Source organism: Lepisosteus platostomus, chromosome 3 (assembly GCF_059453375.1).
Source record: "Lepisosteus platostomus isolate fLepPlt1 chromosome 3, fLepPlt1.hap1, whole genome shotgun sequence".
Lineage (NCBI taxonomy): Eukaryota > Metazoa > Chordata > Actinopteri > Semionotiformes > Lepisosteidae > Lepisosteus > Lepisosteus platostomus.
This window is the reverse complement of record NC_142613.1, coordinates 65,699,918-65,721,653: the sequence shown is the minus strand read 5'-3', so window position 1 is coordinate 65,721,653 and position 21,736 is coordinate 65,699,918. Positions and strand designations below refer to the sequence as shown.

Below are 21,736 nucleotides of genomic sequence, written 5' to 3'. Positions count from 1 at the left end.
AAAAATGGATCAGCACGTAACCTCACCCTCAACCTTCCTTTTTAAAGGGGAACTGCAGTCCCCATATCTCAGACCTGTTATTGAATCTCGGTAACAAAATACATTGACGTTATAGGAACAAATTACAAACTTGAATTAAGCACAAAACCGTGACCTTTGTGAAAGTACTCTAAGTCGCCACGTTGACGCAGCTCGCATTCGAAGCGAAGCGGCCCCTTCCTGTTCACTAGTCTCTGTAATGAATAATGGAATCGGATGGAAGAGTGTATAAATACAGGTTGTGCATCAGACAATTCACCGCAGAAACGTTCCAACGTGATCTGCAGAGTTAACAAGTAAGAAGTATTTGTCCGCAAAACCATCACAAAAACAAAAGCAATATTTCTCTTGGATTAAAAGAGGCTGCTTGTTTACAATGTCATTGGGCCACAACACGTCACCAGAAGTTTTGTTGCCTCATTCTGAATCGCAGAACATGGCACTGCCCATACCTGGAAATTTTGTCTATTTTGTGATGTATTTTGGAGGTTTTACAAGTTACTGTGCTCATTTTAACTTTGGTTTGAAATGCACTCATCAATGCTGATTCTTTCTAACACTGAAACATAAAAATAGCATTACAGGTTCCCCTTTAAGACCAAATGTTGTTGTTGTTGTTGTTGTTTTTTTAAATGACTTAATTGTGATCTGGGCAAGCCCAGTTACATTCATCAGACAACTTGACATGAGGTCCTGGCAGCAAGAAAAGTCATGAACCCTGCACAACGCAAAGTTAATGTATCTCAAGACTTCAAAAAGACTCTGGACAAGATTGGGTGTTTTAGTTGAGAGGACATACAGGGTAATAGTCTGGCTAATAACAGGGGTACAAAGAAAACAAACAAATCAAGATCAAATCAGACAAATCAATTAGACCTCAGAAGGGGAAATGGCAGAAAGATTCCATGCAAGCCAGAAAGCACTGTGTCGTGTCATGACCCAGGTGATACTACTTTATATACCCAAATACAGTGTCTATGTAATGTACAGTACATGATGACTTAAGAACACAAAAGTGCATGCATAATGAAGGATACAGAAACTGAAAAATATTTTTAGATTCACTGATATTATGGAAGGCACTAACATTTAAGGGTACTTAAGGAAAAAAATCACTTTAAGCACTAGAATTACAGTACTAGATTAGCACCACGTAAAGTTTGTTTTTCCTTAAAAACTGTAAAATTAGATGTGGCAACATGGGAAGCCACCTTGCAAATGTGGGTCTTTCTTTGGATGAGAGACTTCTGGCACATTACCTCCAGGGCTGCTGTGTCTTCTACTAAGTGGTTGCCCTTCTGAAGGACCATGTTGAAAGGCCTGGGGATCTTGAGCATCAAACTGGTTCTCGTAATCAGGCACAGGGGGAACAGGAGGCTGTCTGTCAGCTTCAGGAATTTCGTCCCCACTGTCGTCAAACGCAAACTGCTCTCCTTCCTCTTCGTCGACATATGGCAAGTCTTCCTCCAGCACTACAGAGAGAGGAAGACGTTTTTTTCCATGCTGTTTGATATCCTGATATACCTTCTCAATAAAAGCTTCTGGTCTGTCGTCTGGCCACTCGAACTACTAATACTGAGTTTCCTCTACCAGTATTAGTAGACTGGTCACTCAGTGCATCCTGGCCTTGAATAAAGTAATCTCTCCAACACATAAAGAGATCCACAAAGGTCAAATCATCTGGCTTAATCAAGTGGGATGGGAACATTTCATTTTAAAAAATCCTAACATTTCTGTACAACACACTGGAAAACAAAAAAATAATCAAATACATCTCTCAAATTTATCAACTCCGTTATATATGGCTTTACAATAAAATTAGACACGTATTCATTGACATGAAGGACATTACGTAAACATTTTTTAAAAGGGCTGGTCTGATTTGAGTAGAACATTGCACCACACAGAAAGACATTCCAGATGAAAAACCTTTCAAGGCACTTATTTCTAAATGCTATTCTAATTCTATCTAAATAAAAAGGAATGCCTTCCTTCAAAGCTGGCAAATAAACAAAAATGCCAGCTGAGACATGAAGCACAGTGATAGTCACATTATGTATCACAGTGTGAATCAAAACACCATGGAAACAGGAATGTCAGTTTGGAGCTATAAAAAATATAGTCAGACTGTACTCATTTTTTTGCCAATGTGCTATCTACTAGTCGACTTCTGAGGTCACAGATCACTTTTTCATACAGTACTTCTCATATTATAATAACAAGGTAAAACGACAATGCTGTAGTTATCAGAATACTTATTCTATTTAAAAGCTTTAACTCAGAAGTTCAGAGTTTACAACACTTGGCATTTTTCGTAACTGTAATTAAGTGTTGATGGACCATAAGGGCCAAATGCACCACAAAAGTCAGAAAATTCTCTGAATTTATTGTCCCTTCTAAAACAGTTTTCAAATGTCCTGTTTTATCATACAAGTAATGTTACCTAGGAGACAAAAACAATCCTAATACCAGACTAATATGGCTTGCATCAACTCAATGCTGAGCTGGTGTATAGGTGAGCCACAAAGATGGCAGCTGATCCCTCGTGTGACAAGCTCTGCCATCACCATGTCTGTTGACGGTCTGCTCTGAAGCTCTAGTTCCTAAAGCATTGCCACATTTTTTTACATGGAGAAGACAATACTTAAAAACCGAAAAGAAGTGAAAGTGGTCAGAAATATCAAAGATGAAAGAAAGGTTATACAAATGTTAATATTAGGATATTATGGTAATAGATCAGTACCCCATAAATCAAGCTATACAGAACAGGGGGGAGATGGCATTTTGAGAGTCTCCAACCCCTTGCAGTGTTTAAACGTGTGAATTGGTAACACTCCTACAGTTTTTTTTTTAATATTCCACAGATGCCCTGTGCACAGCTTAACTTTGTTCCATTTTCAATGTTAAATTGAATTCTAATTGACTGAAGGGAAATATCCATGCAAAAACAAAAACTCCCACAATATATCATGGAAATGGATTTGTTATTGTCTCCCAATTAAGAGCGGCTGCTGAACAATGATTAACTCTCAATTACCTGAGTTTGGAAAGAAAGAAAAAAGACATTTTCCATGAGTCTGTGAGACAAGCAGAGTGATTTAATCTCTCTGTTTTTCGTGCAGGTGAATAAATCAATAGAAACTTTAATGGTGACATCAAGGTCCCTTCAATTCTCATTAAGAATCTTACAGAGACCTTCGTTAACCAACAGCATCTGAAACTAAGGAGCCCAGACTTTTGCATTGTGAATGGCCTTTCAACGTTTTACTTCGTTTTTGATACTGCAGCCTTCAGGTTCTGTATTTATTTCAATGGGGTTTAAAACAAAACCTCAGAAGGAGGTAAAACCCTCATCTCACCCATGTCAGCTTACCTACTGTACAAATACAAATATAATATTACCTACAAATATAACTATAAAGAAGGCTCCACAGCCAAAACGTTATGGTTCCTTTCTTCTCTTTTCAGCATGGAATAAACCTTTTACTTGTTCCATAAATGTCACATACAAATATCACTCTTCTCTTGGGGTTTAGACTGCCCCATCGTTACAAATCAGGTCGAATAATGCCCCTTCTCTGCCTTAATGAAGTTTATTAGAGACATTTGGGAAGGTTAGATCCTAATTTCGACTGCCTCATTTTTTTAAGACTCGTACCCAGGCCTTCCCTTCACGTACTGTAACTCTCTCGCACAACCCTGCCTACCCATCTGCCCCCTTTCAGCAAACTCCCCAGCTCAGACTTTGCCCATAGTGAGGGGGGGCTGGTTGGGCAGCCTTTCCACATGGCTCAGCTGCCATTCCCTCAGCGAGGTGAGTCATGCCAAACACTTTCATCCCTCCGTCGCACTTACTAGGATCTAACTGAACCACTGAAATTAAAGTCTGACCAAACTACCGAACTGAATTTAAGTGTGGTGTTGAATTAATGCAGAAAACCTCTCACCTCAGTTAGGAGTACTATCCTGTGTGTTTTATTTTGCTGGGAGTAAAGTTTATTTAAAAAATAATCAACAACTTACTTAGCCAATGAATCAATTGATTATGCATGCTGTAAGCCACACCAGTGGATTTCACTTGCTTTGGCAACTGAAGTTACTGTAAGGGATACAGCATTTGAGGTTTTAAAAAGAATCTTTTATTTTTGGACACTGCTTTTTTTATATATAGTACATAACATCTCCAAAATACGAGTTTAAAAGCTGTTGTTAGGCTCTACATTCTTGACATGCTTACAATGTTTTTTATTTTATTTTTGAATTACTTTCTTCTCAGACTTTGAATCAGGATATTCAGTCACACAATGCTTCACTGAAGATTAAACACACGTTGAAAGAAATAGACGTTTCTTCATTAGTGTTAAAATCAGGAGGTCTGACAGAATTTTTAACAGGAGAGTTAATAAAACTAATGCAGTAAAATTATTTTATTAAAACACGACAAGGACTTCTGGGTTTATTCTCAACCGCTAGAAGGGAAAATGCCAGATGACAGCCACCTCCCACAGTTTTACCAGCTTCTTCGGTGCAGCACTCACAAACGGGAAGCAGACAGAACGGATAAGTGTGTTGTTTACCTCCCATAATTTCTGATGAGACAAGCAAACAAATGTTCCAATAAATACAGTGAATGATTGTGTGAAGCACATGCTGTCAGTGCTTTAGTTGCTACTTCAGTAACCCTAAGTTAACTCGGAGCAGAGGCATGATTTTGAATCTGTAAGTTTTACTGGTCGAACTCGCCTGGGGAAGGAGAAGGAGACAAAGCCAAGGCGCATACTGCCCCACGCTAGGTGCCAGAGGGGAGAGGAGGGAGGCCTGTCTTCACCACTACCTGAGCCGCGACCAGGATGCTCGAGAGGAGAAGCGCCGAGGCGCGGGCTCTGGGGGTGCCGGGGGTAGAGGAAGTAGACGAGCAGACGTGGAAGGAGCTACACAGTTGAGCCCATGCTGAGAGGGCAGCAAGCTGCAGGGGACAGAGGGGCTCCTGAGGGACCAAGTGGGGAAAGCAGAGGAAAGGCAAGACATGGAGGACAGTGCTGGGGCCTCAGGTGGGGAGAAATGAGGCCGATGATGGAAAGGGGAAACGTTAAGAAGACAGGGGAAGCGAAAAGGAGGGTGAGAGAGAGTGAAACAGTGAGAAGAATACTGGAGGGCTGCCCCAGAGACAACTATGGCTACGTCAATGGGATGTGCAACCGGCCCGCAGAAGAAGCACAGGACATCGGGCTGATTTGGCTGCTGGAAGAGCCGTGAGTGGACTGCTGTTGCTCGATACGGATAGCTGGGGATCAGACCGACAGCCAGGAAAGGCTGTGTGCGAGAAACAGTAGCGAATGGAGTCGGTGATCCGTGGAGCGTTAATGTCCAGGAGAAACTGGGATTCTGAATTGAGCTGGAGGTCCCTAGCTTGCCAAGTCGGTGGGAGCACTGTTTTGGGTTTGGTTTTCTTCGAGAAGGAGGGAGAAGGGAGCCACGGAGAGCTGTAAAATAAGGACAATACAGTATACAGGCCGAATGGCCACCTCACGTTTATAAAAGTCCTTGTGTTCTAATAACAATGTACAAGTACAGTCCTTTACTGATTTATTCCTTTACGGTGATTATCTTGCTGCCCCAGTTGTGACAATACTGCTAGATGTGTAGGTTTTAGAATTTCTGTACAGACAGTTGTCTCGTGGTACAGAGAGGAGAGGACATGCACGCTGATACAGTTTTGACAAATTATGTCCTCTCCTCTCTGTACCACGAGACAAAAGTTCTGCACCAACAGCTCCCTCTCTGCAGGCTGTTTGGAATACTGTGAATACTGGGCTCTATATCAAAACTGTTTCAACTCTCAAGACTACAGAACCTCCGCATAAGCTGCCACATTAATACAAAGCATTAAATCATAAACAGGACCTGTAGAATAAACAGAATATACTCAGAGCTTTCTTAAATCTCTTTACATTGCACACATTTTAGAACAAATGTCAGCAAAACAGTAACACAACTTCGTGTTCATTAACGGAGTATAGAAACCATACAGTAGTTCAATCTTAATCAGGCTTTCCCAGCTGATGTATTTAGACTTGAGAACCAATAAAGAACAAATTTATGGGTGCTCTCTAAAACATGTTTTGTAGTAGAGCCCGTAAAATAAAAACAAAGAAATGCTAACTAAGAATGACTGCGCATACACCTTGTGTAAAACAGATTTTATTTACCAACTGAAACTGGGAAATGCAAAGAGAATGAGTATTTTATCGTGTCAGGCTCCATTTAACCTATCAGACCTTAAAGACTGAGAGCACTTACAAAGTAATGATAGTATCACAAACACCTGGAACACAAGACTATCTCTGTTTCCATCTGCCATTCGGCACATAACAGCACAGAAAGACAAGCAAGAATGTATTTATAGAAGGCTTTCAATTATCCATGTTCACAAGGCAGCTAACATTAGGTTATAAATTACAGAACAGCACAGGCTGATACTTTGGCTACTCTCTATACAGGTACTTTATATCAACTAAAAGTGTTAGGAGTGTTCTGTCCTTGATACAACAGTTACATGCCTGCATACTGTAGCATGGTAAGAAACATAGTACGTTGTCCGCAAAGAGGGAAACATTTGTACAAAACCAACTGAAAAACAATTTTCCACTGTCCTCTGTTTGAAATATTGTAAATCCCGTTGAGTCTTCCCTTTTTCAGTAATCCTTCCATTCTCTAACCTCTTCTTCTAATTCAGGGTCATAGAAGAGCCTGAAAGGGACACCAGTCCATCGCAGGGCACACACAGACCACACTCACACCTGGGAAAGTTTTCCCAGAAGCCAATTAACCTACCAGTATGTCTTCAAATTGTGGGAGGAAACCAGTGCACCCAGAGAAAACCCATGCAAAGACAAGGAGAGCATAACAAAACCCATGCGGATAGCACCCCAGGAATTGAACCCAGGGCCCCAGCACTGATAGGCAGCAATGCTAACCACTGAGTCACTGTGCCACTTCTTTTCAATCATGCCCTTCACAAAAGACACTTCTCAAAGAACGTCATTGACATAGTGGGTCAAACGCAAGGTAAAGGAGTCAAAGAGAAGCACATTTTATCATTTTTAACAATTAGTTATCTTAGCTTACAGCAGTGGTTCTCAAACTGTGGTACGCGTACCTGCAGTGGTACGCAGAGTGCCGCCAGGTGGTACGCCAAATTACCCTGGAACTGTGTTGTGTGTGCTGAAAAATCGGGACGGGTTTTCATATTTTGTATTTTAATAGGTGTCTAATACACAGCCTACGTACTACGATACAGTGTGCGCTAATACTTCAGTGGACACAAGAGATACTCTGTAATTCTATACCACTCTATAGGAATGCGTGCTATGGATGCAAGTAACGAATTGTATTTTAAAAAAAAGCTACTGTATCTCCAGCAAATAGGGAGAAAGGACAATGTGCGTGATTTTGGAACCAATGCTAATGTTGTAAACACAGGACTGCATAGAAATACGTGCTACGAATGCTGGTAATCTTGTGAGCACAGGAAAGCGTGACAGATAACCGAAAAATATTTAAGAACTGTTCTAAGTTAATCTGAGAAAAATACACCAAGCATCTCTGTGTTTCGCTCCCACGCGCATGAAATAAAAACTTAAAATAAAAAAGGAAATAAAAACGGAAAAATACAAGCTTGCGTGTTGCAAAAGCAGGTAAGCCCCACAAGATTTTTGAAGAACCTTATTCACCATTGGCAAAAGAGCTGACACGTATTATGTGTGGAGAAAAAGCTGCTAAACAGCTCAACCTGCTGCCCCCTCTGAAAGACACAGTCACTCATAGAATTATTGAAATGAAGGATTATATCAAAAGTACGCTGGTAGAGCGCGTTAAGATGAGCAGATGTTTTTCACTGCAAGTAGATGAGTCTGTAGTCGATTTGGCCAATTTGCTCGTTTACTTTCTGTTCTGTAAGCCGCTACCAACAGGAACTACAGGAGAGCACATGTTTCAGCTTCTGAATGAATTCATCGAAGAGAATGGCATCGACTGGATAAAACGCGTCAGAGTTTGTACAGACGGTGCTAGAGAGGTTGAATTAGAGGTTGCTCCAGAAATGAATGGATGCATTGCAACATCCACCGCAAGACTTTTGCCGTCAAGAAAATGCCTGACGATTTAAAATCTGTTAGACTCTGTTGTGAATTGTATCAAGGCTCGAAACATTAATTCACATCTACTTTGCTCGACTAAACAGGCTCACCCCTCTCACTGAAATGGTGCTTTTTTATTATTTTTAGTTGTTGTTGTTACTGTTTTTTCTGTAAAACACTTTGAGAAGCCACCTTTAAAGGCGCTATATCAAATGAAGTTTATTATTATAATATTTATTATATGTATGTGTGAGTGTGTGTGCACGTGCGCTCATGTTGGTCATTGAGAATTTCTGGGGTTCCTATGAGATGATGACTTGTAGGTGGTACTTGGATGCTTTGGTTAGATTAGGGGTGGTACTTGGTCCAAAAAGTTTGAGAACCACTGGCTTACAGTATATGACAGTGTTGCCCCTTGAATGCTCGTTCTGAATGCTTTGCATGTCAAAACACCTTTCTGCTAATGCGAATGAAACCTAAATTCGACCTTGAATTAAAAGAAGCGGTTCAAAAAATTGATAAATGAATGAAAACCTGTTCATCCCACAGCTGAAAAAAATAAAAGAATATTTTTGCAATTTTCACTATATTTGGTCTGTTAAATACGATGTGCTCCCATGAACACTTTGGATAGCAAAAAATATTAACAAAAATAAATAATGACAGTGAGGAGCACAGCCAGAAGCTCCTGTTTAATACTTTTAAAAGTGAAGAGATTCTCAGACTCATTCATTTTTATTATTCAGGCCACCACAGCAGTGTGCATCTGCACAGTCCAAAGAAAAAAACGCCAGTTTTTTTTTCCATCTTCAAATTCTTTAACTGCACAGAGGTTGATGGAGAATCTCAAGAAACATAAAGATCCCAGAAAGGAACAAATCTGTTCAATTATTTTTCCAGTACTTTGCTTACTTTTTAACAGTTTGACCAAAAAGAAAGGGGACATAAAAACAGTAATTGAGAAGAGACCATGTACATTTAAATCATTCTCATTACTTTTAGTAGTACAGTCAGTTCTACTTTATTTCAAGACGGAAATAAGGAAATAAAAAGAATTTAGCTGTTCACTGTGTAAAAAGCTAGCAGCAACTTGACTGGTCAAACAATCGACAATTCATCACAACAATATGGTTTTGTTCTTCTGTCCCCACTGCTTGGCCCTGCTCTGTAAAATTAGTCACTCATTTAGACGAAATTCAGGCATCTCTCACCAACAAAGAACACAGCAGTCCAGCTGGGAGATGCATTCTTTTATTAAAGGCTTCTGTACTTCTGACACTGCAGTATTCACAAATTGCAATACAGAGTTCATTGTTCGGGTTTTGCTCTCTTCCACACTTCACTTCTCAGTTTCATCCTACGTATTGTCAAGAGGCAGAGGCTTGGAATCTATGACTTGAAATCAATTTGCTTAGAGTGTCAAGCAAAAAAACAAATTCCGGGGATATAACCAGTTGTTGGAGTCTGGAATCTGATTTAAAAAGCTCCTTCTCCTATATTTTTAAATTTTATTTTTATATTATACATTGTATGTATGTATTTTTTTTTTTATTTGAGAAAATATGAGAACCTTTCAATCAATTTTAACAAGAAATACGCAGAAACTAAACTTTTAATAACTTTCATAGCATTTTTAATAACTTCGAAATACCTTCTGATATACAGTAAATACTTCACCAGGGGTCAAATCATCATGGCTATTATTATTCAAATACACATCTCTCCAACAATATAGCAGATATTTTGTAAATGCTACTAGCGTTACTACAATACACAACAGGACCTGCATCCAGATATTTATTTAACAAATTGAATGTGCTTCTAGTTCTGCTTTTGTTGGCAGAAACATTAAAACAAAATAAGCTTGAACGAAAAAGTTTTGTGATCAGGAATTAAATAATATGAAGTCAGAATATTTTAATAACTAGTGTCATGCACTTTTAAAAGTCTTTAGACATAACAATTATACAGATGTCATGATTCAATTCTTTTTCAGCATTTCTATAACGCCCACGGTTACAACAGCAGTAGAAGCTCTGAAGCTTAATGTATTCATCAATTATCAAGCACAATTACTGATATAAATATTTCCTGCACAAGCAAATACTACAATGCCCTTTGAACCATGCTGTACTAAAGCAATCAGTAGCTTAGACAGCTTGCAGTTCTAGCAATTATATAATTTTCTAACTAGGCACCTGTGTCTTTTGGATGAATACGGGTACATACAGTATATAGTTGGCATAAATGCAATTTGGCATTTGTTTTTGCTAAACCGTCGAGCAGTTTCACTGTATTAAGGGTACGAATATATCTGGAGAGAACTGTAGATGTATGAACAGATGCTGAAGTCGGCAGTTGCTGAATGCCTGAACTGTTGGTAAAGTGCCCAGCTGCTGTGGGCAGATGGTGAAGTTACATCTTATTTTATCAAATTAAGTCAACATATTACCCAGTACTGCCAAAGCCACTCAGGCAACACTTTAAAAACAAAACAACATGCAGTGTACTGACCCAGATATATTCCACATCAAAGCTCACATCAGAAATATTATTCTATGACGTAAAACTCACAATTTGATAAATAAACAAACTGCCCCTTACCAGTCAACAAACTCCTCTAAAAACAGGCAAAGATGGTGTTTTCTGGAAGTGTATTAGAAGAGAAACCAAAATGCTTAAAATGTAGTGGGCAAAAATCTGCAGAACTTCATGTGTCTGCATGCCGTCTAGATGTCAACAAAATTAGCGGTGCGGTTTGATGATATAGTCAGCATGCTGTCCCAACTTTGGAGATGATGCTATTATCGCAGACTCCAGTTCACCACCTGGCTGTGGCTAATTCATGTTTGTGATGTCACAACAGGTCAAGCTTGCCTTGCAAATTCACTGGCCGACTGAAGGAGACTTTGCACAAGTGATATACTGTATTCTTTGTGAAGTACTGTCAATAGTTAAGTCTGCATTTTGACTATAAGAGAAACATCAATTGACTAATTAGGCTATTAAGGTATAAAATAGTGCCGAAAAACTTAGTCAGAGATTGAAATTGTGGAACTCGATTAATAGTTAATATTTACTGTCTACACATAAGAAACATAACTCCTGAAACTAGGCAATCATCTCAGAATGTAACAGAATAATTGCACAAACAAGCCAAAGTCTATTATTATTTTTCAAATCAAGTCCTTTGCAAAAGAAACTGGAGAAACAAAGGATTGTGGGGGCTGGAGTGAGCTACCCAGCCATGTTATTGAAGCTGAGACCTTGGCTTCTTCCAAGAAACAGCTCAGATGAGATCCAATTACCTGCTAGCAACCAGACATGCTCAATGGCCCCTAGTTTGGAACTGTCTATTTGACTTACAATATAATCATCATAGAAAATAAATCTATTCATTCATATTAAAAACAAATATCTATATGAATGACAAATAGGTCTTTTTATCCTGTAAAATCATAAGTTGTTAACAGATAATTATTATGAGATTATAGTAATTAGGCTATTACCATTTTTATTACATCATAGTAAAACAAAGGAATACAATGTGAAGATCAGACAAATCTCACTAAATCTAAAAATATTAATAAAATAATTGTGGTACTAGCACATTAACAAAGCTGCACCAACGTTATTCAAGTTTCTAATTACTAACTTCAAGCACTGGGCTCCAGTATCCATTTCTTTGATATCCCATTTCCCCCACAGTGTTTTATAGCCGATTTAATAGGGGCTGCTGCAGCATAATGACTGCTACGTGTCACCCAGAACGCTGCAAAGTTACATACAACACAGGCCAAATTGATCTGTAATCATAGGTTTTGGTGATTAATTGCCCCTGTAAGACAAGGATTATTGGACATAACAGTGATCACAGGATTGCCCAGGACTGTCCTGAAGCGCAAGGGCTTGAATTCAGTGGAAGTGGGTAGGAACAAGCCAATGACCCCGATACAGATATTTACAGTACCTTCCGGTGGAGGGGGAGGGAACTCTTCTACGTCCATGTCGAATGCTGGCTGTCTAGTGGATATTTATTCTTAACTCTGGTGAAAATTCTTCAGCGCCAAGCATATCCCTACATGAAAAAAAAGAGACCATTAACATGATGCACAACAGTACAAAATTACCTTTGAAAAACAAAATGATTTCTTAGCTATGGGAATAAAGGGCTGTTCATACAAACACCTCTGCTCAAAACCAATTGTGCAATCACTGTAATGTCACAAACATGAGCATAGCTAGAATTACAGTGTAGCACTTGAAACAGTGTGCATTAATGTGGCTTTGCAAGCTAATTTCCCAGGGGTGCATTACATTTACAGCTGCTGTACTGTCTTACAGACAACAGCAAAAATTCAAGCCCTCCATCTGTAAATCCATTTAACCAGCTGTTTCATCACACTCCCTCCTAATGACCATTGCTCCTGTATCTCTCGACTCACTAAACTTCAGTTCTGAGTCTTTTTATGGCTCTTTTATAAGTACTTGATGTGGAACTCTAATGTTCACTCTTGGTCCCGGAGGGCTGATCTGTCATCTGGTTTCCATTCCACCTTGGACCAGCAAGGTACTTGAGTCAACAATCATGCTTACATAATTGGTCTAAATTACGGCTAATTCCAGATAATAATAATAATAAACTTTATTTTATATAGCGCCTTTAAAGGTGGCTTCTCAAAGCGCTTTACAGGATGACAATAACAATAAATAAGAAGACTACAACAATAAATAAGAAAATTTCACAAGACAGGACACAATTATAATTACAACAATACAGTACAATACAATAAAAATAGAGGAGACCGTGGAAGATGGTATTAAGAGCAGAGGGGTGAAGAATGGAACCAGTTAAGTAAAGGCTTTTCTGAAAAGGAGGGTTTTGAGTCTGGATTTGAAGGAGTTTAGAGAAGGTGACTCTCTAATATCCTTGGGCAAGGAGTTCCAGAGCTTGGGGGCATAGCAGGAGAAGGCCCTGTCGCCCATACAATGTAGACGGGCTTGGGGGACAGTAAGGAGGGCAGAATTTGAAGAGCGGAGGTTGCGAGGTGGGGAGTAGGGCGATAAAAGTTCAGACAGGTATTGAGGTGCCAAGCCATGTAAAGCCTTGTAGGTGAGCATGAGGATTTTAAAGTCTACGCGGAATTTGACCGGAAGCCAGTGCAAGGACTCCAGGATAGGAGTAATGTGAACACTTGCACTAGATCTGGTCAGGATTCTGGCTGCTGAATTTTGGACATACTGCAGCTTGTTCAGAGTAGATTTAGATACCCCAGGGAGCAGAGCATTGCAGTAGTCAATTCGAGAGAATACAAATATGTTGATCAGCTTTTCAGCCACAGTTAATGATAGCATAGGGCGTAGTCTTGCAATATTTCTAAGGTGAAAAAAAGATGTTTTGACAGTATGCTGTACATGTGGGTCGAATGTTAAGCCAGAATCGAATATAACCCCAAGGTTTTTCAATTTTGATTGGAGCTCAAGTACAGAGCCATCTACAGACAGGGTTACAGATCTTTCCTCATTGACAATTTTAAGGTCCTATAAAAAAGGATGTAGACCGACGTCCTCTACTGAGAGAGACCACCAGTTGCTGTCACGGTACTTTTTATATACACACACAACTCTAGCAAATTCTAAAAGTATTTATGCGGACCACAATTTCAACTGTACGGCAGAGACGAGCTGTTAATGTTCTCTGAACAGCAGTGTCCTGATTAAGTCCTTTTCCAGTGAAGGAGAATGAACAGCATATGATCGTATTTCTGTGTTGGTGGTCCAACGCCTTCGAAGTTTTTATCATTCCCAGGTTGTTTTGATCATTAGTGCTAATTGTGCTTATACTGTCCCTTCAGTATAGGGCTATCTTTATGCAACATTTGAGGAGTTGGAGGTTAAACAGAGAGCAAGTCACTAAACACTTCTGTACATTTTTTTAATTCCACATATTACATAAAGGACATCAAAAACCAAAATCCTATACAGAGAATTAGTAAAAACCCAAAGACAGAAAAGGTACACATAAAATTGTAACATGGGATACTTTACTGGGGGCTAGTCAGAGAATCTGACTCATTATTTGGCAAACACACTAAGGAATGTTTATCATGTGGTGTGAAGCTCTATACTGACCCCCATTTCTCTGATCTGGCCATCAACTACATTCTCTAGCTCCATGAAAATATTAAAACCTGATGGCTGGTGCTGAAGATGGAACAGTGAGAGCTGGGCTAATTTATCTGATAATCTAGATGCTGGCTATTTTTCTGATAATCATTCCAGATGCCCTGGACAACAGACTGTTATTTGTGGCCAAGATGTAACCATTAAAACGTATGCAGTTCTGAAAATTTTAACTCCATATAAAGAAATCTATATAAAAATGACTCCTCAGAATGTAACGATTCTCATGATTCTGCACATTTTATGTTAAAAATACCCAGTAGAACCCATAAAAAACATCTATATTTTTTGCATACTGTCATTTTAGGTCTAAAAGTTATGTTTCCACTTAATATCTTTCAAATACTATGAACATTTCAATTCTTATTATTTTGTTTTATAACTTCAGCAGCTTGCTTGGTGTTAGTTAATACATATCACGTACTACTGTTCATTTAATTTGCCACTGTTAGTCTCCCTGTCACTAAATCAGTACTAGGCTGCTCTCTAATTGTCCTCACACATTACAGTACTGTTGTCTCTCTGTGGAAACCCTATGCATTAAGTAGTTCTCAGGTTTGAAAGTTGGCTGTACATTTAGGAAATGAAATAGAACAATGAGAAATGCTAAGGACTCTGTTTGAAGGGTAGCTGTGGGACAATTCAATAGCTGACAGGGGCTAGTAGTGACTCATAGTTCATCCAATATAGTCCAAACAATAAAATACAGATTCAGTATAGCACCTTAAGAAGATGGAGTAAGTATCCTGTTTGGTTAAGAGAATAAGCGATTTATATACAGTATAATACCAGCGCAGAGGTAATAAGATTTTAATCTGTGACACAGTTAAAAATAAAAATATTTACAAATTAAAGCTGTTCCTCCCAAGTCATGTTTGAAGTTCAAGACAATACAGTAAAGGAAATGATTTCCTTTCCATTTTCATCCACTCTTTTTTAGTCCCACCTGTCCTGGTGTCTGTCATGGTTTGTCGGGGTAACTACAGTATAATGCCCCGACAGAAACCATGACATGGTATGTTCAATTCAATCTAAGCTTTAATGAAGAAAACATTCTTAAACTGAACATATCCAGAGCACTCCAATTAAATTATTATGATACTTAAAGTTGTTTTCTTTTAAAAATGAACCAATTCTTATCTTAATACCCTGTGTATATAAAACACATGCAGATGGCTTTGCTTTTGTTAAGCACTGCACTTGCTGTACTTCTAACGTAACTAAATCTGCATTTTAAAGACAAATCTTGGCTCTTCAATAGGCTGCATGAATTCTAAACTACTAAGATAATGTAAGCTACTTAAAAACCTCAAACCTTTTTGAGTTCAGAAGAAGATTACGGCTTTGTGCAGAATGTAAACTGAACCTTTGGCTCCTGTGCCAATTGCAAATTACAAACCCAGTGCTTGATGGCATCTCCCTGGTTGTCAGAAGCCTCTTGCTTCAGCAGCAGACAATGGAAACCAGGCAACATGTTCTGCATTAGTAATGTGTGATTGACAAAAGGTTTAATTTAATCCAGGCTTTAGACTAGTCTAAACTACGATATAATTAATGTTAGACAGAGCGTTTCCATCGTGGACCAGCTTATAATAATTCATAAAAATGAGGAAAGGTGTCATTGATCATTGAAGGACATGTTTTATTGATGACGTAAAGTTGCTTTATTTATTCTATATTTGAAAGTGGATATCAACACATGCTCTACATATATTTTACCTACAACACAAATTACAGCCATAAGTACACAACAAGTCTTTAAATCTCAGGAGATTCCAATATTCAATAGCTAATGTGTATGTGTGTGTGTGTGGGGGGTGATTTGCTATGAAAGATAAATTTGCTCCATAAAACAAAAACCTTTCAAGACTGCGCACAGTATGTAAATAATAATATACAGACTACAAACAACATATTTTAGATGTTTTTGGTTCGGGAGAGAAAGGAGACTTCTTCACATTGTTTTTACAACAGCGAAACCAAAGTGTCATTATACTGTATGCGTGTGTTAAAGTACTTATTCAAGCAGAATCTCTTTACCTGCATACCACTCCAGGTCTTTTCTGTATAAATCTAGATCAAATACTCAATATTTCAGTAGTGCAAGTTTAACTTTCGCAATCATTAGAATTTGATTTATCTTCTACTCCTCAAAGATATTTGTGAATTTAAAGTGTTGTAGACTGTAAGTAGAATTACAGTATGCTACACACATGTACAGTATACCTTAAACTGCCAAACCCTTTTAACAATATAATTGAAGGGTATCGCAGGACTTTATTTAAATGTTTTAGATTAGTTCATTAGCAGACTTTATACTCATATAATTAATGTTTTGTGATGACTGGCCTTTTTATTTTTATGTTTATGCAAAAAATAATAAAAAAAATATAAAAAAGAAAATGAAATGTTTTAGATTCATGACCTATTTAAAAACAGAAAATCCAGATTAGCCAAACAAATCCAGATTAGTCCTCTCTTTCTTCGTGACTTTCTTGATCTAAATGCTAGGGTGGAATGGGTTGGAATTATATAAAAAGATGTTCTAGGCTAATAAGAACAAATAACAATTGTATCTAGATTTTGAGTAGACTACTTTTACCTTTCTGTTGTGCTACATACTGTATTGCAATTTGCATTAGGTGTAAAGTATGAAGGAGGATTCAGTCTCGTGTTATGATTGTTTACTTAGAGCCTCTAGTAAACCACTTGTAAACCCAAGAGTTTCAGTGAGGCAAGGGTTTTGAAAAAAGGAAGAGATAGCAACACAGTGAGAAAGGTGTTATAAATAACAAAAGAGTAAAATAAATTGTTTTAAACTCCTATAAAGGTTAGTCATTTATTTTATTTAATATCACTGGAGGTTCACTAAACATATGCAGTGCTCCTTGCTTAAACTGTACATACTGTACACCTCAGAAAGTTTAAATTCCTCAGTTAACACGTTATTGATTAATGACCTGAATGCTATCCCATAAGCATTAAGCTTAAGTATGAAACTATGGCATATTAGAAAATAAAATGATGCTGTTAATTGTGTGTTTCTGCCATCACTATATATGCTTATGCATAGTTTAGTAAAGCAATAACTTCACTTGTACTGTAGTCAGCCTCTGACTGCAGCTACTGTGCAGTAGATGCCCTGTGTTGATTCAAACAGGGATCACAAGGATTTACTTCAGTGTCCATCTACACCAACAGTATTAAGGGCACTTTTTCAGTGTTCTGTTTTGTTTTACCCTGTAATGCTTGAACAGAAAAAAAGGAATAAAGACACAAATAAAAATGTGGAAAAAGAGAAAATGTAAACTTTAATTAAAAGCCTGACTAAAAACCATAGCTGTGGAGCATGGCAACAGAAAGGACTACTAAAAGGTGAGCCTTAGCAGAGCACAGAGCTCTGCTTGGCACATCAGGAGAGACAGATGATAAATACTGCATGCCAAAAGAAAATGTTAAAATGAATGTGCTGGGTAATGGGGGGCCTGTAAAGCTAAGTGAGAATTGGGGTGATATGGTCATAGAGCCCTGAAATCCAGCAGTGGAGTTTGGACAGTCTAAAGGTTGATTAGAGAGTGAGTGAGGAGACTACTGGATTATTACAGTAATCCATCTGAGATGTGATGAAGACATGAATTAGGGTTTCTGCAGCAGTGTAATCAAGAAAAGACTGAATACGGGCATTACTTAGGTGAAAGTAAGGGATGTTACAGATGGCTTTAATTTGTGCATCAGAACAGATCTCTGTATCAAACCAGACCCTGAGATTTTTCATTGTAGGGCATAATCTGAAGCTTGTTTCCAAGTAGGAAGGATTTTAAATGAGATGTATCTTCATTGGGATTTATGATCAGTTTTCATCATATTTAAATGGGGGAAATTTCAGCTCAACCAGGTCTCAATTAACCTCACACAGTTTGACAGAATCCCAACGGTACAACGGAATGTTCGAACAAGACAGAGATGTAAAGCTGAATGTTGTCAGTGTAAAAATGAGAGGGGACACCCTTTTTGTCAATAAGACTGCTTAATGGGACTAAATTGATTAAAAACAGAATAGGTTTTAGGATACAGTCTTGGAGGACACCAGGAGAGAGTGAGGCAATTTTGGACTTATTAACTTATTAATGGCAAAAAAAGTGTTCCCTGTTTGACTAACAAAACGTAAACTATGCATATTGCCTTAATGGGGATGTCTGCGCTCAAGACCACCTATTAAATTAGGAAATGCTGTAAGAAATGTTTAGATCAATACACCTAGCTACAAGGAGTAGAAGATAGTACATACACAGTGGATATTATACACGAATATTCCCAGGTAATTCATGAAACCCCCGTTCAACAATATTCACTAATGCATGGTCCGGAAATTGTCTGAAATGCGTGCAAAAACTGTTTTAAACTGTTTTTTGCAAACACCACTTTTCTTATTGCATGACACACTGACACTGTACTGAAACCCTCTGAGTCAACTTACAATGAAAAAGCTGCACCAGTCACTAGGACCTTCTGCCCAGTGCACAGAGTTCACATTTCCGTTAATGCTGCGCTACGATGTGCAGTATTAATAAGGTAGGTGCTAAAGACATTGTGAATGTAAAACTGTACCCTGTCTGCTGAAATCATATCTTTCAATAGAAATTATCAACAAACTGTATCAACTGTATCAAGGGTTTTGGCGATCTTTAAACTTTCATTCTCTCCGCAAAGCTCTAATGTCAACTGGATCCCTGAAGAGCAGTGACGTGATTTTTGTTGCAGGAGACTGATTTGTCTGTGACTTGAGCTCAACCACTAAGTATAGTACAGTTACTTAACCAAATACAATTTAATCATTCTTCGTGAAACTGAAAATCCAGATATTCTTTTCAACATACTTAGTAAAGTTATCTGGCTAACTGAGAAATCTCACTTTGCGAAACATAATATATTACTAGCATGTTGCCCCTTTCATCTACAAATTATATTAGCATCCCTAAATACTTGATTTTAAATTACAGTTTGTTAAAGATGTTAAAGGCCTATTAAGTTGAACATTTGAATATTTTTTCTTCATGCATGAACCCCTGCTATATTAAGCACAAAAGGTGAACAGCTCCAGAGGCTGTTATTTGTTTTGTCTATGAAGTTGTGATGTATATCACATACCAAACCGTCACAAAAGAACTTGAAAGGTAGTCTAAGATTAGTTTTGCTTTGGAGCACAAAAGAATTTGGGGAATTAAAGTATGTGCACATTAGACATAAAGGAGTTTAGTAAAGTACAGATTGAGTACAGACACAAATTAAGTTTAGCATAGATTTGTTTTAATGAAAAACACATTACTCCTTTGATTACTGATGTTCAATTAGATTCAGGATTTCAGACAACTGACTAAAATGATTATACATTGTTATCCATGGAAAGGCAGCTCAGTTCTGGAGTGGTTTAGTCACATGAGAGTCAAATAATAAAGGGTCAGATAAATAAAACTTGTGAGTCGCAAAGGTCCATCAATTTAGGTTACTTAAGATCTATGAAATGAGGTTGTCAGTGGTGATTTGATAGAAGGTACACTGCAAGGGTCACAGGACAAGTATTTGAACACCAACAAAGTTTAATATACTTTTGAGGTTCCTTATATTGTGCTCTTTAACAGCCACAGCCTGTCTGCAAGATCCATATGCTGCCCAAGTGGATCAAATCCACACCCACTTTCATTCATGCCAGAAATGTTTACCTTTCCCTTCATTGTACTTAACTAAATAGCCAAGTCATTTAGGTCTTCCTTTCCTTAACTGTAAGACAATTACTCAAGACCCATACTTAAGACATGATTTGTATTCATGATGACCAAGACCTTCCTTACTTCAACATTACCAGTGCTTATACTGTAAGTCAAGGGATGTTTTCATCCTAGGCCAACACAGCCAGCAGCAAGAAAGTCTACTTCTGCTACTATTCTAATAGACACTGTTATTAGGTACAGTACAGTATAATGTGTACAGAGGAACATTTGTCAATACTGTACTTGTGAAATGAGCCTAACATTTCTTTAAATGTGAATCTGTGGGACTGGGGTAACTTATCGCTGCAAATGTAAAACTTACTATAAGAGACTAGATGACAGGTTTCATGTCTTCACAAGCCTGTGGAGCTCCCGAAGCATTGTTCTGGCAGAAAGCCCCCCAGACAGGCAGAAGCTAAAGACCTACAGTAAAACCACAAATCAGATTACAGTTGGCATTCCCTAACCCACATCAACTAAAATAAAGTGAACATTTTCCTTCATAAGAACTGTGCTGCACTTGCCAGCAACATTTCGAACTAAAAAAAAAAAACTGATCACCTTACTTCTTCTTGTATTAAAACTGAACACAAGAGATAAAAATCATTACATTAGTGTGAAATTGGGGACAACTGGTTAACTGCTTTATTCAATTTCATATTACTTTTCTGTTTCTCACTCAACATACTGTAGGTCTGCTCAAAGGGTTCTCCTACTTATGTTGGAGAGAACAAGCTTTATGTTATGAGAACCTCTGTATATCCGTGATAAATTATTTGGTCAAAAACCTCAGTGTTCCAGACCAAACTGGTCTTTCCAAACAATACCAACTCATTTCCTTTACTGTATATAACACACACCTGCCAATATTCACCTGCAGTTCTCCTACATAGCAGATTAGATGGAGAAGTGACAAACTGCTTACTAGCTCAATTAAGGGTGGACCATTAGGAAGGTCAGATTGCACAAAAGGGGAGTGGAATTTATACAAGATACTAGGATAAACTAATTTTTCAAAAATTGCCAAGGGATCTTTACTGATCTAGGGGTCACGGCCTTTGCTGAACATTTTAGCACTGTCTACAGTATAGTACCCCTGGTCACCATACTAGGGCACTAGTTTAGATGTGTATGTCCACAGCAAAAAAGTACTTGTATACCAACACCATTTAAAGAAGTGATGTTTATCGAAAGGCTCCCCATTCTACAGCTGTCCAGTCCTGCCTTGCTTAGGCTCTGAGATCAGGACAAATCAGGCTGGAAGATGGGAACGCCACCATCACTAATGATCATGAGACCATGTACTGGAGGGAGGTGAGTCGGTTGGTATCATGGTGTGTTACCAGTCTATTAAAACCAGGTATTTGAACAGCTTGTTTCTTAGGTCCTGGTCATTTTGCTTAACCAGAATTCCTACTTACATGTGCGCTGTCTAAATAATGTCTACTGTCTTGTTTGTGAATATATGTACTGTAGCACCAAGTACACCAGAATAAATTAATTGCACATGAAAAGTACTTGGCGAATAAAGGTGATTATAATTCTGATTAATTTAATAAATAATGACACATGGGCCTTAAAGAAATACACATTTTAATTAAGCACAAA

General features: G+C 38.2%; 1 protein-coding gene across 3 annotated transcripts in view; it reads right to left on the bottom strand.

Annotated features, from left to right (window-relative positions):
* Positions 1-21,736, bottom strand: part of arhgef10 (Rho guanine nucleotide exchange factor 10) — a 107,105-nt gene that overhangs the window by 75,454 nt on the left and 9,915 nt on the right. For 2 of the 3 annotated variants that reach the window (XM_088626482.1, XM_088626484.1), the window contains exons 2-3: positions 12,148-12,255; positions 1,299-1,511 (exon numbers count right to left, since the gene is read on the bottom strand). In XM_088626482.1, the coding sequence (XP_088482608.1) occupies positions 1,299-1,511; positions 12,148-12,184 (250 nt within the window). In that variant the 5' untranslated portion in view covers positions 12,185-12,255. Of the gene's footprint in view, positions 1-1,298; positions 1,512-12,147; positions 12,256-20,450; positions 20,552-21,736 lie in introns of all 3 variants that reach the window. The other variant, XM_088626483.1, reaches the window with a different exon arrangement.